The 17,972-nt window shown below is 39.8% G+C and overlaps 1 protein-coding gene across 1 annotated transcript; it reads left to right on the plus strand.

Moving 5' to 3' along the window:
- The first annotated feature begins 2,935 nt into the window (after positions 1-2,935).
- LOC101174122 (phosphatidylinositol transfer protein alpha isoform) lies at positions 2,936-16,254 on the plus strand. The gene is made up of 12 exons (XM_023962401.1): positions 2,936-3,169; positions 6,358-6,388; positions 7,591-7,736; positions 8,884-8,975; positions 9,428-9,435; positions 9,731-9,805; positions 9,876-9,959; positions 10,046-10,123; positions 10,845-10,955; positions 11,239-11,361; positions 11,436-11,518; positions 11,946-16,254. The coding sequence occupies exons 1-11, from the start codon at positions 3,153-3,155 to the stop codon at positions 11,481-11,483; spliced, it is 813 nt and encodes a 270-aa protein (XP_023818169.1). The 5' UTR covers positions 2,936-3,152; the 3' UTR covers positions 11,484-11,518; positions 11,946-16,254.
- The last annotated feature ends 1,718 nt before the right edge of the window (positions 16,255-17,972 follow it).

Below are 17,972 nucleotides of genomic sequence, written 5' to 3' on the forward strand. Positions count from 1 at the left end.
AGAGGAAACTTTTCAGTTTAGAAAATGTTCTCAAGCTGAGGTTTACTTGAACTAGAGGAAGGAAGTAGATGATGAAAAACATGAGCCTTTAGGACAGATTCTTGCTGCAGCTCGGAGAAGATATAATATAAAGGTACTGAGAGACACTTTTAAAGCAGATGAGGCTAAATTGTAAAGAATAAACTTAAATATTTTTATATTTTGTGTCAAAAGAATGAACACATGTGATGCCGAAAACTTTTTAACAGACATTTTTTATCATGTGTTTATCTCCATTGGTGAAGGGGAGGGGTGGGAGGGGTTGGGGGGTCTTGTGTGGGTTTGGGGAAGGGGGGGGGGGGGCTCTATCATTGGAGCATTGTGCTTATTTTTATATTATTTTCAGTACAGCCGTTTGTTTTGTGTGACCTATGAAAAGTGCTTTATTATCGAAGATGGATTTGATTGGATTTCTGTCATTTTGACATTCCCTTTTTCATTTTAAAAAAATCCAATTGGTTTTAAAAAAAAAAAAAACACGTCCAAATGAAAAGCCAAAATTGTGGCATTAAAAACCAAACTGACAAGATTAGTCTGCAAGAGATCAAAGGGCTTCCAGAAAAAACCCGGAGGAGAGGATGTTAACACACACAAATGTGCTATAAATAAAGCAACCGTTATTACATAACTCCCATGCACATCCTGAAAGACCGACAGATTACTGTAATGCGCCATGGCTCATGAAGACAATCATGCAGGCGCCAAAGCTGCTCAGGAGACTTCCGGTTGTTGTTGTTGTTGTTTTTTAAATCAGCCTTGGATTTCGGAGTTAATCACAATCTGTGGAGGTTTTGTTGAAGAAAAAGCCGAAATCCTGCCGTCATCAACGCGATGGTGGATGACCGTCAGTGCGTCAGCTGCGCTCTGACGTCTCTCTTCTATGGCAAGCGATAGATATAATAAATCACCGAAACGGCGTCCAGCATTTTACCCACAGACAGTAGCTATCGCTGGACAAAGCGGGTGTGACGTCATCCGTCGAAAATGGCTTACCTGCGCTCCAGTGAAATGAAGGCAATTCAGTTGCAATTTCCCCTCGATACAGGTGCTGCTGTAGGAACCATAACCATTCAGCCTGCACCAACCGTTCCTGGTCTTCGACTAGTGCTGACGTCACATTATGTGATTGGCTGTCCGTTGGTCCGATGATGTTTCAGATAGTGATTGGTCATGATACTACCATAGAAAAAGATATTATGCGGTCCGTTGTAAACAAACAGAGCTCCGACACAGAGTGAGATTATCTTCTAAACGTGCTTTTAATATGATTATTATTAAGTGCATTGCAGCCGAACGGACTGCGGACTATAACAAAGCACCTTCCCTGCCTGCGAACACGAAGCTACTAGACTCCAGCTGCTCTGCTCAGAGAGACGGTTCTCTAGTGTGGAGCAGCAGGTTGATTCTAACAGCCACAGTGTCATGGTTTGAGTTTCTTTTGTATTGGTTTTTGGTTTTGGTTTTTTGCTTTCTGTCTTGTTCTGTCATGGTTAAGTTCTGTTTCCTGTTTTATTTTGAAAGGTTTCCTGTCTTGTCTTGTGTTGTGAGTTTTACTTCCTTTGGTCCCCATCTGCCCTGATTGTGTTCACCTGTGTCTTGTCTGCCCTGTCTGTATATAAGTTCTGTCTCTGCCTTCCTCCTGTGCTGGTCCATTAACTTCTGGTTGTGTGTTTCACGTCATTCCTGTCTAGCGTCCTCATTTCATGTCCCTCGCCACGCCACAGTGAGTTTTTGTTTTGTTTTTTGTCATCCTGCTCTGCAGCGCCTTTTGTTTGTTGGACATTAAACCCTCTAGTCCTTGAACCCGTTTGCCTCCCGTCTCTGCGCCTGGGTCCTACCGGCTCTCGAGCCTTCCCCGCACATGACACACAGATCTTTTTACAAAGTGGGTTGTGTCAAAATCTCTCTATAAACACTAAAAGAATAATGTCAGACACAACTTATGAGGGAAAAGTACTTTGGGTTACAAAAGGAAATGTGAAATGAAAATACGTAGAGCCCGAGCAGATCTCCACGCTACGTAGTTTGTCCAAGTGGTGCTACCGGAGTGTGACGTTATCATCAGTCGAAAGGACCCCGAACGGTTATTACAGGCCGAATGGTTATGGTACCTACACCACCATTTGGGGCCAGATGACTCCAGGTAACAGTGATTGGTCTGATTTAGTTACATTTCTAGTGTAACTACCGTCGCCAGTCATGAATAAGCTTGTTCGTAGTCCACACCCCTTCCACCATAAGCGGTTCTGGGGAATCTGTCAGTTGAATGTTTAGGGCGGAGCCAGCGGGCACCACATGCTTTAACTGAGGCATCTTATTGGTCAGTTTATGACTTGAATAATTTGCGATAAAGAGAAAATAGGAAAAAAAATTGGGATTAGCAAAAAAGGGTATCAGAAAAAGAACGGTTAGAATGACTGAGTAATAGCTGCTCATTTCTCAATAGAAGATGTTGGCTTCTTGATGCCAGCAGACACTTCCTATTTGAAGCTCAAGAGAGGAGGGGTCAATGTGTCCAGTGACATACACTGTCAGAGGTGATCTATGACATCTTTTGCTTGCCATACATGCCGGCATTGTGACGTGCTGCATGACAGGAATGACACAGGACGGGTTGCTCCTAAAAAATAAAAATGAATCCCAAATTGAACAGTTTTTCTGAAAGAAACTTAACAATTAAGTTTGCATCTAAATGTTTCTACTGTTTTTTGACACACGTTAACAAAATTCGCCGTTTTTGACTAGAATGTGATCATAATTTTTTGCTCGTTTCTTCTAAAATGATCTTTTTTTTATTTTTAAACTGAAAGGATTGAGACCCCTCATGACCACTCCCCGGGTGGACCAATAGTCCACCTCCTCCTTCTTCATCCTCCTCCTCCTCCTCCTCCTCCTCCTCCTCCTCGTCTTCTCAGGCCTCTGAGCGTAACAGCAACGCCGCGCCGCGGCTCTGATCAGGAAGTGAATTTGGAGAAAATAGGCGACAGTGGAGGTAGGATGACATAGAGAGAAGAGCTGGGAAAGAAGAAGCGATCCAAGCCTGATTCTGGACGTGCTTGCAGCGGAGTCTTCTGGATCAGAACCTCCCGGAGCCACACAACTAAAAAAAAAAAATGCTGATAAAGGAATAGTAAGTGTCCGTCCGCGTCCGGACGCGCGTTCGATGCGCTCTTTGCGCTGACATCGTTGCCCGAGAGGGGGATTTACAGCAGCGGGTTGGGGGAGATCTCAATTTTCAGGACTTTATGTTCGAAATCTGTCATTTCATAAATCTGGATGATTAAAAAAAAAGGAAAAGCAGCGGCGCTGTGTGGTTGCATCAGCATCCGCCGATGCCCTTCACCGTCACGTATCCCATTCCCAGCCTTCACATCCACTCCCAGGTCTAAATTCCGCTTTCTGTGCGTCTAAAATAACAGCTGAGGGGCATAAGCCGGGCGCCGCCGTGCCGTGCCGTGCCAGTGAGGCCATGTTATTGATGCGCCATGGTGAAGGTGAAACGCGCCACCATGGAGCGCAGTCCCGCGCGCGCTCAGCTCCGGCCGGGGGGGATGAAGGAAGCAGAATGTCCCAGGATGAAGGGATGCTTGCATCAGCTGAAGGAGAAGACAGGTGGAGGAAGGGGTTTAGGGTGGATGTCAGGCCTCTGCGGGATGTGGAGGATTTTTTTGAACAGGTTGTTTTAGCGGGGGGGGGGGTCTGAATTCTGATGAGGCCTATATGTGAAATGAGATCAGAACATTGAGATCACACTGGGGAAAAAAGATCACATTTTGTACTAATTGCTTGATTTTCATGCATCAATTCGATTTTATCTCCAAAAAAAGTGCTAAAAAAGTTTTTCACCTTAATAAGATGTTGCTTATTATTCTTATGCCATTTTTTCATAAAGCTGAGTTTTAAAAGGTTGCAGATGGATTCTTAAAACGTGCAGATTGATATTTGAATGCCTTTTTTGTTTTTTAATTAAATTAGTCTTTTTTTTATTTCTAATTGGGTTGAGAAATGTAAATTAATATATAAAAAAAACAATTCATCATTGAATCAAATGTCAAATCCAGTCGTGACCTTGTGGAACCAAATCGATTCGGCAAAGTGGCAGTGATATACAACCCTATTCCTTTACACCAATTACTGTCTTGATCCCTTTCCTTTAAAATGGTTTCAATCAATAAATGGTCCATCACCAAAAAAAAAAAGAAAAAAAAAGGCTACAGTATCAGAGAGATGGCACGACTGGATATGTGCAGCGATTAACAGCCTCGGCAGTCGGTGTGAAAAGTGATTAAAAATGGTCACGATGGAGGGCTGACGGCACTTAGACAGAGCTGGAAACACACATCAAGGCTCAGGCGGTCAAGAGAATTGATCCATGCCGGACCAGGACAGCTCCCCTGAACCACTGACCCACATTGGTCCAAGTTATCAATAAGCTTTGAATTGTAACATTAAACTTTTGTTTTATAAGGACTGATACAACACAAGTAGATGGAAAAAAAATAAAAGAACAATTTGCTTTTTTTGAGACAACATTGACACCTGATCTTTTTAGGCAAAGGAGATACGAGGAGGCCAAAAGCAAAACGTTGGGAGGTGTTTTGTTTCTGCTCACTAAATTAAATTACACCAATGTCGCGCGAACATTATTTATTTTGCAAGATTATTTCATGGAATATATTCAATCTATCTGGTATTCCAGTCAAGAGTCGGATTCGGATTGCATTTAGCGTTAAAGATCCACTCCGATCATCTTTTGATCTATTTTAAAAGTCTTTTTTATTAATATTATTATGCTGTTTTTAGCCAAAATCAAAACACTTGGGATGTTTTGTAGAATATAGTTTCTGCAGAGTGGCAGTAGTTTGTTAGAAATTCACCTCTGTGTGTGAGGGCAGGTGGTTGGAACAACCCCCTTTCCCCTCCCCGTGGCTGAGACTTCTCTGTTTACATGCTCTCCCGCTAGTTTACGGCCCAACCTAACATTACTCAGTTGTAGGTAAAGTGGGAGCAATATGGAAGTTTGGAGCCAACAGTTTGGAGCCAAATGCCAGATCAGACGAGGAAAACAAAGACGTCTATAGATCTGGTCGTCTGTGGATGCATCAGAATGGAGCAGAGCAGGGAGCTTGTGGCCCGCTCGCCGTACTCGCTATGTCACAGTCTGATCTTTTTCCAACTGCATTTTTTTTCCATCTGCTCCTGATTTACAACAATCCGAATTAAAATATACTCAAAAATGCAATTTTAAGATTAATTTTCTTTATATATGTCCTCCATCATCAGGAAAATTTCTGTGTCAAAAACACAATTTTCATTGGAGTGGCTTTAGCTCGTGCTGGTTTGCGGCGCCTTCCATCCGTGAAACCCAGGTTCGAATCCAGGCTGCTACCTGTTCCCTTCTCTACCTCTGTGCCGGTCCCAAGCCCGGTTGCTTTGAGAAGGTTGCGTCAGGAAGGGCATCCGGCGTAAAAAACAGTGCCAAGTTTTCCATGCGACTTGTTCGCTGTGGCGACCCCTGATGGGAAAAAGCCAAAAGAGAAACAGGATTACAAGAACCTGAGCAAATAAAGAATCAGTCAAGAGCAGAACAGTGTTTGTTACGTTGCATTAGATGCACAAAGGGCAGCTATTAGAACTGGGCTTAAGCCGGGACGACAACATCCCAGATGTAGAGCATGGATTTGCATGTACACACACACGTCTGTGGTGATATATGCGTGGGTGTTTGAGAGAAGGGAAATTCAGCAAATTGTCACTAACAAAGTTGTTCATCATTGCTTTATGGTGAATTTTCTTGTTTTATATGCAAAGAAATGACGACGGCTTCTTATTACTAAAGCAACATTGCAGAGTTTTCACAACGATGTACTATTTGCTAGTCATTAGTTTTTAAATGATCTTTTCAACAGAACATAAAAACAATTAAAAAAAAAACACCTTTCTCTATAGATATAAACCCCAAACATTTCTGTTTTTTCTTAGGCTTGTATAATGACAAGTGAAAAGCTGAAATGATCCAACTTGAAAGGAATGTACCCTTTGCCGTCAATTGAGTGATGTGCATTTAATTAAAGTGTCTATTTTTGTATGTTGTGGGTCTAAGAATAATTAAGAACATACTCAAAGCCTGTAAAATAAAACAAAATAAAAAGTAAAAAGTCTATGATGGGTGTTAAAATGTGGTAATCCTGCATTCTAACACCAAATCTGTCCTCTTTTTTTGATCGAAAATGCATTTTTCATTGTCTGGAATTTATAAAGTTTGTTAATATTCAACTTTTTAAAGAAATTCCCCTTTTTTCTGTTTTTCTTTTCCAGTCGAGTGATTCTACCCATCTCTGTGGAAGAAGTAAGTTTCAGTTTGCATTTTACTATGATGGTGTTACATTCTGTACTACCTCTGCTCCACCTCTGTCCTCCCTAAAGAGTGTAGTCACACAACCATATAAGATTTATCTGCCTGGCTCCAGCAAAATCGCAATACAAGCCTGTGACTTCATAACGAATAATGGTTTGTGATGAAGAGTATTTGGGCTCCCTCCCTGACAATGTTACAGTCCAACCGGATCAAAAGAAATAAACAAAAACATGGTTTCAATGTAGAAAGAATGAATAGAAAAGTTCATTTTCTGTCTGTCAGGAATCTTTTATTCTCTTTCGATCGTATCAGCCTAAAAAATGGGAATTTTCAGTCTGCTAGTGCTAGTGAGCACTCCGTTTCCCATCCATCTCTTCAAAAACTCCCACAGTTCATGTCAAACTTCCTTTCTGTATAAATTCTTATCCCATTGATGGGTAAAATTTATTTAGATTGGGCACAGTTTTCAGTGAGCATAACTCGTTTTTTCTGCCATGTTACATTTTCCATGTGAAAGCCTCTTTGTTCCCTCTTTGAGCTCTTTCTTCATGATCCTAAATAACAGCAAACTACTTAAGCTACTTGGAAACAAAGGCTGTTATTCAATCGTGTCATAAAGACTTACATAGAGAACTAGTATTAGTAATAATTAAAGCCAATAGATACCTTTTTAATGAGTAAAAGTGCTTTCGAAGTTAGATTTTACTAAATAGCATGATGCAGAAACAATGGAAGAATTCAAAGTGCATTGATCAATAACACCTTTGTGCTCCTATTAGTGTTGGGCCTCCTTTGTGTTGTTTTATAATAGATTAGAGGCGATTAGGTAATGAATGAAGCCACTGTACAGTCGGGATCAGGAGGATGTAAGATGTAGGGAAATTGAGTTGCTGGGAAAAAACAAAAAACATTTTTGTTGAAGTTGCCTTTGAGACAAATTGAACACTAAAGGAAATGTATTAGAACATGTGTAATGAGTTTGTTTAAAGGTCCGATAAATAAAAATGAAGATAGTAAAATGCATAAGCATGCTTAACCCTTACATTGTGTTTGGCTCAAAATTGACCCATTTTCAAGCGTGACAACGGGTCAATTTTGACAAAATAAAGGTGAATTATTGTAAGTTTTGGGGAAAATTGAGACCAACTTTCTTATTTCTCTCAAAATTCTTTTTTTTTTTTTTGACTTTTCAGTACCAGGTTGGCCAACTGTACTCAGTGGCTGAAGCCAGCAAGAATGAGACGGGTGGAGGTGAAGGAGTGGAGGTGCTAAAAAATGAGCCCTATGAGAAAGAAGGGGAGAAGGGGCAGTACACACACAAAATCTACCATTTGCAAAGGTAAGCGGTTTATGGGGAAGGATGGGGAAGCAGATGGTTATGAGGCGGCGGCCATTTGTCATGCAGTTCGACCCTCCATGTCCTCCATGGTCCCCCTGATAAACAAAACTTTGTGTTATGTGTGTTATGGTGAAAAAACATTATAATATAAAAAAATCAATCATTTATGGACCAAGACAGGGATAGAGATAGTGGTTCAGTGTATCCTGGAATGGAAAAAGTCAGATGAGTACGATAAAAATGCACTTTTCAAAGGATAGAGAGGCAGTTCATAGAAAGTTCACCAGGAAAGAATTCATTCATTTGTCTATTGATTCCAGTCTTTATCAGCGTTTTGTTAAGAGCTCTTACATTACCCCAGTTTGGCTTGTTATCTGATTACTTAAGAGTATGATAGCTAACTACTAACAAGACATTAAATGCTCACATCTTTGCTGCAATAAGCTAACCGTTAGCTCAGGTTAGCTGCATGCAAACAGTGCATTTCATACTTTTTAGATGCTTTTATGTTAAATAGTACATATGTATCCTGAAATATTAAAACTTTAAATCAAAAGATCAAAATGTAACTAAATTATTAGTAAAGTTTGATAAAATATACTGTTTTAAGTCTAATCAATGTCGCAGCTAAACATAAACTTTCACAACTTCGCTAGAATTAGCTAGAGGTTGGCTACGGTTAGCTGCAAGCAAACAGTGCATTTATCACTTTTTAGATGCTTTTATGTGGAATATTCCCTAAAAAAGTATTAAAATAAAGTTTGATTGTGACCACTTGACAGTTCTGTGCACTTTTGCTTCACTAAACCTTTAACTAACATCAGCCAATGTTTTTTTGGGTTAAATATAATAATAATAATAATAACAATAATAATAATAATGATAATATTGAAAATAAAAATGGTTGCACACAAAAAATTGGAATATATCACACTGACTTCCCCCCAATATATGGAACATGAACAAACGAAGGTAAACATCTGTTCATGTTTTGGAATAAATATATGATTCAGCAAGTATTTCGAAGTGTAACCCATAAATGTTCTTAGTGCTAAATGTGTGAGTGTTTCCCTGAGGTTTTTATAACAGAGAAAACACCTAAATCCCAATAACAGATTTGTTCTGTCCTTGCTTCTGTTTCCTGAAGTAAAGTGCCGTCCTTTGTCAGAATGTTGGCTCCTTCTTCGGCTCTCAACATTCACGAGAAGGCCTGGAACGCGTATCCATACTGTCGCACAGGTGTGTATACATGCCATCCACCAAGCCAGAAATGTGCACACTAAAATTGTACATATTTCAACTAAAGTACTAATTATTGTTTCACATCTTTTTAAAACAAAGCTATGTGCCTAGTTGCGACTCAAAGTATTTCGGTTCTGGGTGCCTGTCGCTCCTGCGTGTTTGTTCTGGTCGTCTCTTTCACCTTTGAAGGAGCACTTAAATAATTTACTATACATTCAGTCAGAAGAGCCTTTCTAACATTTGAGCCTTTCGGGCTGCGATACACTCTGCAGAACCATCTGTCACACACTAATGTCAGCTGAAGACAAAGTCTACAAAAGCACAACATTGTGACCACAATTCTTCTGCTAACGTTCAAAGTTTGAATTTAAAAATTATAAATATCCCATCTGTTTTTAAACTCTACTCACTTTGTGTTTGTTCTTCCTGCTTTTCACCTGGATCTTCAGTTATCACAGTAAGTATTTTCTCTTTTTTCTTTTTTGCTTAAGTAGGTTAGACATTTAAAAAAGTCTTTATTGTACTCATTTATTGCACAAAGAGTGAGCCAGTTAACCTGAAAGCTGAGAGGGAAATATGATCTCTTTGAGTGACACAGCTGCACAACTAAGGTTAGACATCTTGATTCTGTGTTTACACGTTTTAGTGTGCTGGCACGAGAGCGAGCTACTGACCTACTTCAAGCAGGATACGTCTTTTTGGGCTTTTGAGAGTCTCTGTTTCACTCAGAACTCCTTGTCTTTTCTGTGCAGAACGAGTACATGAAAGATAACTTCCTGATCAAGATCGAGACATGGCACAAACCTGACATGGGTCACCAGGAAAACGTTCGTAAAGATGGACGATCTCAAGCTGTAGATTTTGGAATAAGCTCGTCTAAGAATAAATCTTTTTCAGGTACACGGTTTGGATGCGGAAACCTGGAAGAAGGTGGATGTAGTCTATATTGACATCGCCGACAGAAGTCAAGTAGAGCCAAAGGTACATAAATGTGTGTGTGTAAAGTCTTTGTGCACCTCTATTACCTTACAAATCACCTTCATATTGTTCATGTTTTCTCATTTTAGGACTACAAACCAGAAGAGGATCCCTGCAAGTTTAAGTCAACAAAGACAGCCCGAGGGCCTCTTGGACCAGACTGGAAGGTATAGAATGTAATGAACAAATCACTAAGTTGACATTTCACAATTGCGGCTTTGAATTGATACGTGTTGTCTGCGGGTGAAACACGGGCAAACCTGGGGCATGCAGTGGGTCGGTAGGAAATATCAAGGTTGTAGACCTCTTGGTGAACCTGTGGAGCCAAAATGTTCATGCAAACTTTTTTTCTATGGGCATGCTGCGGCGACCGGTCGTAGCAATAACGCGTAACCAACACGTAAGGGTAAGTAAAGATGAAGTAGGTGAGACGCAGGTGTGTTGTACCCCAAACTTTGTGCAAAGAGACAAGGAGCCCGTTAGTGCGGTTCAAGTGGTAAGTGCCCAGCCTGACTGTTAAGCAACATTCTCATCGCCCTCGGCAACGCGCGTCCAAGCAGCCACTTCCTATGCAAAGTCTATGTGACTGTGTGTTTTTGTTGGGCTTCTGCGTTGTGTTTGCACGTAGCTTCACAAGTTTTTAAGACCATTTTCAAGCTCTACACACAAAGTGTTTGCCTGGAGATTCACTAGATTTGCACCGCCTCCAAATGTCACATCAAGCCTCTTCCAACTGTACAGTCGATTTGTTGGTACTTTTTAACAACAAAAATAGATAAACGTGTTGGCTCAGTGAAGGTCGAACACGTTGCGTTTTCTGTTTGTTTTATGCAATGGCTCCTGCATGATTACCTAAAGATGAATGCATTTGTCTGTGTCCACATGCAGAAGGAGCTTCCCAACAAGAAAGACTGCCCTCACATGTGTGCCTACAAACTGGTCACTGTCAAATTCAAGTGGTGGGGCCTGCAAAATAAAGTAGAGAACTTCATTCAAAAGGTTTGTTTTGCAAGTTGAACCTTTAACATGACATGCTTCTGTTGACCTGCTGGACAAAGGCCTGGACAAACTACTTGGCCAACAGTTTAACACCCAAAGTGTTATTCTTACTGCACACAATAGATTAACCTCCAGCTGTTTCATTACAAACAGGATGAAATGAATGCATTATTTATTACGCTGCACCAGCCTTTGATCGCAAATCTCTGCAGTTAAAAACAGCTTCTGCAGGCCAAATCACAACCTTGTTTTTTTTCTTTTTTGTCTTTCGTTTGCTTGGCAGCAAGAGAAGCGCTTGTTCACTAATTTTCACCGTCAGCTGTTCTGCTGGATCGACAAGTGGATCGAACTGAACATGGAAGACATCCGCCGCATGGAGGAGGAGACACGCAAGGAGCTGGACGAGGCACGCCAACGTTGAGTCAGCCTGACACCAGAGCACTTTTGTGAAACTGACGTCCCTTCTGTTCTCTGCGCTAGATGAGGGTAAAAGACCCAGTGAAAGGGATGGTGGCTTTAGAGGACTGAGCTTGTGTTGGACCGTGAACGCTGCTGCAGATCCGGTGAGTTGAATTTTTTTAGTTTGCAGCCAAAGGCGTTCCTCGTTCTGGGGAGGCACGGCGATCACGTTTTCTCTTGATATTTCAAACTCTCAAAAACTCAAAACTTAAAATCTAAATAAAAACATAAAATGAAAAAAGAAAAGAACAATGCTTAATGCGTCTTATATTTTGGTTTTAAAAGTAGACTATTTATTGATGTGTTACCAAAACGATATTTATATTTGACATCAAAACTACACAATCAGTTAAGCAGCTTGTGATTTGATTTAAATTGTTTTTGTTTTTATAATTTAGAAATTTTAGGGTTCAGCGGAAAGCTTATTCTAACGCCGCCCCCCTTTTTTCTCCAATTGGCCAACCTTTCAGGCTGTTTGAGGCCATGACGTTGGTTGATGATGTCACTCTCTGTTTGTGTCTTGCATTCCAGACCAGAATACCCAGACACCAGCGGATTCACATCCTCCTTTATCTCAACTGTCTCAACATCTGACTGGCTGCTCCAAAACCCACCTCCAGCTGTAGAATCTGGTATTCGAGGATCTGGACCCAACACCCTCCCAGTATTCAGCAGATCTCTTCCACTTCCATCCTTCCATCCTTAAGGCCCATCTGTTCTTTACTTGATTTGTGTCCAAATGTATACTCTGATGCCTTCGGCATAGATCTTGTCAGTTGTTCCTCTTCTTCTCTCTCTGCTTATCCTGAACTACAGAGAATAGTATAATTTATCTACTTGAGATATACAAACAGTGTATATAAATATATAGTTTAAGAGGGGAGGGGAATTGTATGCACACACACACAGATACACAAAGCAATTTTTAAATCACGTTCTATAGGTTTATTTGTATGTTTCTTCTCATTTCCTCTTTTTTGTCCAGATTTTGTTATTCTTTTGTGTGAGTGTGTGTCTGTGTGTGCTCGTAGTACGCAGGATTTGAGTTTTGCTTTTCAAAATCAATTCCCGAGCTTAGAAACTGCTCGACGCTTCTGTTCTGACCGAGCAGAAAGGAAATCCTCTCCTCTCCCCGGAACTGCTTTCACATGCTGCGGCGTTTGTTAACCTTTTTCTGCTGCTCCATGAGTCCGTGTGCCTGTGCACGCTTATGTTAGTGTGTTGGTGTGCTTGTGTGTTTGTTTCTGTGGCGTTGTAAGGTTTTTGCAGCCATTTAAAAACAAAAAAAGAGAAAAACAACTCATCCGTTTTAGCTCCTCAGTAATGATTTCACTGCTTCTTGAACAGGCAGTGACGGAAAATGTGGAAATGCAACACGAACGTGCGGCGACGACAAAAAGCGCCATGAACCTGTGAAATCTTTGGCATTGAAATCCCTCGTCCTGTTGCCTGTTAGGTAATCTCCAGTGGATAAATGGTCTTATCCAGCAATAGCAATAACTGTCATGACATGATGGTCTCTTTTTCATGGTGATTTTATCAGACTCTTCTGTTCTGTGAGCTCAGTATTAGCAAAGCAGAGGTCTAGCTGAAGAGCAGCTACGCTGTGGAGGAACAACTTTTTTAAAGCGCTGGTTTGATCTCATACGTCTTTACATGAGGTGATTTTTCTTTCTTCGATCTGAAGCATTAGTGTGTTGTGTTTTTTGTTGAGTGTGAATGAATGTATCTGAGTTACACACAATAGTGCATCTTTGAGGAGAGATGGTGCTAAGCCGGGTTAAAAAAAACAAAAACAAAAAAAAGGAACACTAGACATTTTCCGCTCCTTCTCCTTCATGTCGTCTCGGCCTCTTTTGTTTTCAGTTATTCTACTTTACGAAACCCTTAAATGTTATTTTAAAAATCCAATCACGCATTGATTCATGGCCTTCGGTTCCCATAGTTCCTGCATTGACAGCCCTAAAGATGATCATATTTCCCCAATTAATTGATATAAATTCAGATTTTGCCTGTAAATAATATTAAATTAAAAACATCTATTTATTTTTATTTGTAGAAATACACTTATATATATGTAAAAATTTATTTTTGAAAAGGATAATCCTGCACAAGTATTTGGAGTCAGATTGAATGTTAGCCTTTAAAAAAAAAAAGAAAGAATCGGTTCCGATTGAGCGCTTCTTTTCTGGCATTATTAGACATCGAAGAGCTCAAACTCTGAAAATTTAAGGCGGCATTAGAGGTACTGTATTTTCTGCACTATAGGGCGCATTATAAGACAAACTATAAGACACACTGTCAATGAATTGTCTATTTTTAAAACGATGTCATATATATGGCACACTGACCCATTCACAGTAACTCTAAACCTTATTTGGGAAACATTACATTTTAGCCATGTTAGCATCCCTAAAAGCGTTTCCCATAACTCCCAAACAAGTTTGCAAGATGTAAAGAAAGCTGATACCACTTAAACAAACTTTACCGGGACTATGCTAACTCAAAAAAACACAGTCCGACACCGCTACACGTTAGCATCGTTTGCGTTTTTACAATAGCTCCCAACCTTGTTTCCAAGACGTAAAAAAACAGACAGACAAAGATAAAACAAAAGTTACTGTGACTATGCCAACTTCTGACCTTGTTAGTAAAGCATTGAAAAGACAGTCGCACACCGCTACATGTTAGCCATGTTAGCCTATTTATAGGTACCGCAAAAGGTGTCAACGCACATGCCGTTTGTGCATGTTCACTTCAAGAACTAGGTTTCTGCATTGGAAAATTTACAGTGGACTTAGCGAACATTTGTGAGCCCACGGCAGCTTTCTCATGTCTTTGGTTGGATATCACAGCTTCGTTAAAGGTACAAGATTTGATTTGATTTGATTTGAAATGATTTATTGTAAGCACTCAAATGAAAAATAATGCACAAAACAGTACAAGCAGCAGTTATCCATTCATACAAAGACGTATCAAACTTAGGATAATTAGACATTAGGTCCCCCAAAACCACTCCATAAAAACATTGAGGAAACTTGATGAAACGTTTGTCGTTGCAGACCCGAGTCCTACACGTCACATCGTGACGAACAATGTTATTGAGCACGGTAAGAAGTGGTCACAGGTTCAAGCCCTTAATCGAGAATAGTAAACTGCACTGGGCAGACTCAAAACATGTAATAACAGAAATTTAACTATCTTCTAAAAAATAATACAAATTGAATAAAATCTTGTGACAAAATGATGGTGTTTAGAGCACAGATAGAGACGATGTGGCATTGAAAATGACAAAAATAACCTTCATGTATCTCAGGTTTTCCCATTGATTTCTATCCGTTAAAGAAAGGCAATCAGCAAGATATAAAATAATAATAACTTTCTTAATTTTAGGGCTGTTTTATTTATCTCTGTTCTGACTTGAAAGCTTTATCATTTTTGGTCACCAACTTTTATCTCTGGTGGCTTGTGGTCCCTACTATTTACAAAAACCTTTACCTCCAAACTACGTTTGCAAGACATTAAAAAAACAGACTGGTGACTGACTCCTAAACCTGTTAGTAACGCATAAAAAAAAGCACGATTAAAATAATGCTGAAACTCTTGAAATAACAGACTGACATTTCGACAGAGCGGTAGGTACCTCTGCAAATCGCTTCAACATCATTAAACACAACCAAAATTAACCCATACGTTAGGCGCTATGGATCATGAAACACGCTGCACAAAAAGATGGGACTTTTGAGAATGCCTCATAATGCGGAAAATATGGTCGGTTTGGAAAGATTCATGACTAACTTCTCATGGACTTCAGAACTTTCCTAATATTTCAATGAGGTTTGTTCCTTCGAGAGAGGAACAGAGGTTATTTATTTATTTATTTTTGCACAGTTTGACACCTGGTAGAAGATGATAATGCTAAAAATACATTTTTTTAACATTTATGATGCATCTTTATAATTATTTCCCCCGAACAAAACCCATTTTCTGTTGGAAAACACAGCTGACCCTAAAAGTTCAACCCCCTCCATCTCTTCTCCATCAACCATCTTGCTCCGTGTCTGTGAGGCTACCAATCAAACCATGAAGATCTGTGGATGTACTGACCTTGTAAATAAGAAATCAATTAATGTAGATGAACACACATATATAGATGAAACTGTCCTGTCAAACGTGCACAAAGCCCTCCTTGACCGACGTGACGCCCAGAGGTGAAAATGTCTAGTATGTGAAGACATTTCAAAGATTCCAATCATTAGTTAAAAAGGAGACTGAAGAAGACTACTTCTTCACGAGACGTCCCTTTGGCAGGACAGTGTGTGAATATATTTTTGTTCTGAATGTTGTATCTCTGTTGTCAGTCTCTGAGCGACACTTGCTTCTCTCACTGAAAACATGGAATGGCGGGCTTATTAACCTTTGGGGTGAGCACACAGCGAAGCTTCAAAGCATTCGGGATTTACCCTCCTTTCGACTGGAAACCTCTATCAAATGTATGAAGCTGCTGGACTTTTTAAGCTTCACGGAGGGGGAACAATAATGTTCAAATGTGGTTGGTTTTTTATCCGTTTTAGGAGCCTGAACATGCGAGAGAACACGTTTTGCCAGAGACAGTCTCATAAAAATCTGTTGATAGATTTCTGTAATTTCTAATCAGAGTATAAGGAAACCAAATATTTCCATATCCCCCCATATGTTTTTAAATCTTCCTCACTCCTGTTATCTGGTCTCCCATTTTCTTTATTTTATTGTGAATTTGTGCCTTTTGGTCATCTTCTCTTATAACACTTCTGTAAATTGGAGATGTAAAGAAACAATAAAACGGAATAAAGCAACTGAATTTCCTGTCTTCTTGTGTAAATTGATTGTAATTTTCTTTTTCCGGAATAAAAGTCTTTTTGTAAAGAATAAAATGAATGCTTTATGTAAACACGCCATTTGAAATACTGTTGATCCGATTGTGGTGCATCCAAATAACTTATTGTGATTGTGGTTCCTTACCGCACTGGCTTTTACGTCATGCGTGGTCGGTGTGCACTCTGGAGGAGACTTTGGAGCGCCAACAGGACCAGCTGCTCCTGCCGGACTCAAGAGAATCGTGTCTGCCAGCAGAGGAGCAGCTTCGGGATGGTATGAGAGCTCTGGAGGCGGCTTTTGAATGCAGAAATGTCACCCTGCACCTCGAGCAGTCCTGAAAAAACCGTGCAAACAGTGAATTTGTGTTACCAATCATGTCTGGAAAAAAATAAAAGCTGATTTTATGTGTACATGTGGCCAAAACACACATTATCTGCAAGTATTTTAAGTAAATATTAAATGGCGTATACTTTTATAGGGTTTTGCCACCTTCTTCGAAGGCCAAAGGCGCTTTACCGTGGGTCCAAGACTAAATGTTGTTGTTGTTGGTCGCACGCATTAACCTAACCCTAGAAGTAACTAATCGTCAGGGCAACCCAAAAAAAACTAACTTCCTCAGGATCTGTGTGGCCAAGAAAAAAGTTCAGCACTGGCCGCACATATTTAGAAAATTACGTGCGAACAGTCACTTAAAAAAAGAATAAATAAAACCAAGAAGATGATCTCACTACTGTTCATGCTAACTACAGCCATGTTTGTTTAGAACAGAACTCCGCCGCTTCTTCTTCTACACCCGTTTCTGGCAAAATGATCTCTTCCGATTGAACATGTGGTGGATGTAAACGTTTGTTAGAATATAACGTTTTTGGGGCCCCATGTACACAGTTCAATTTCAATCAGATCAAATGTACATGTACATGTAATTGCTGACAGGAAATCCTATTTACTCCACACATTAGCTACTGATTATATGATAATTATAATGTTTTTCAATCATGTCTCTGCTTTATAAAACAAGAAATCAGACAAATTGATAATACTTCTGGAGTATAAATAGGATCATTTTTCATTTTGGAGGAGAAAAGCCAAACTTAGATGTCAGATCCTCAGCTAAGAAAAGACGTTTTTTATTTCGTATAAACTATCGGTAAGTATAATAAGTATAATTTCATATACATATAGTTATAGTACAGTATATATACAGTATATATATATATATATATATATTTGCCACCTATATGCTGCCAACTATAAGTTTTTAGGAAGAGGCTGAAGAATTTGATTCGACTTGAATTCCGATTGGATAGTTTGGATTGGATTAAATTAAATCGGATCGGACTGATGGTGTGTGAAGGTCTGTTCTTCCAAAATTGTCCTTTTTTTCCTCCTTTTCTGTGTAACCCCCCCCTTTGTCTACAGTGCAGGGGATTCAATCCAAACAGCTTTTTCTTTTCCTTCTTAACATTTTTTAAAAACAAAAAATTGTAAAAAATAAAATCACTAAACCCTTGGTAAGATCATTTCAAGAGACTTTTTCCGAAGCCTGAACTGAATCACAGCACAGCACCGCACACATTCCACACTATTGAGAAAGTTGAGGATTATTTTTCAACACAAAGTGAGTCTTTTTCTAACCAAGGATTGTGCGTCAGTCTGCCTCCATAAACAGAAATGTCCATTCAGGCTGCTCTCTCATTGGTC

This window comes from Oryzias latipes, chromosome 14 (assembly GCF_002234675.1).
Source record: "Oryzias latipes chromosome 14, ASM223467v1".
Lineage (NCBI taxonomy): Eukaryota > Metazoa > Chordata > Actinopteri > Beloniformes > Adrianichthyidae > Oryzias > Oryzias latipes.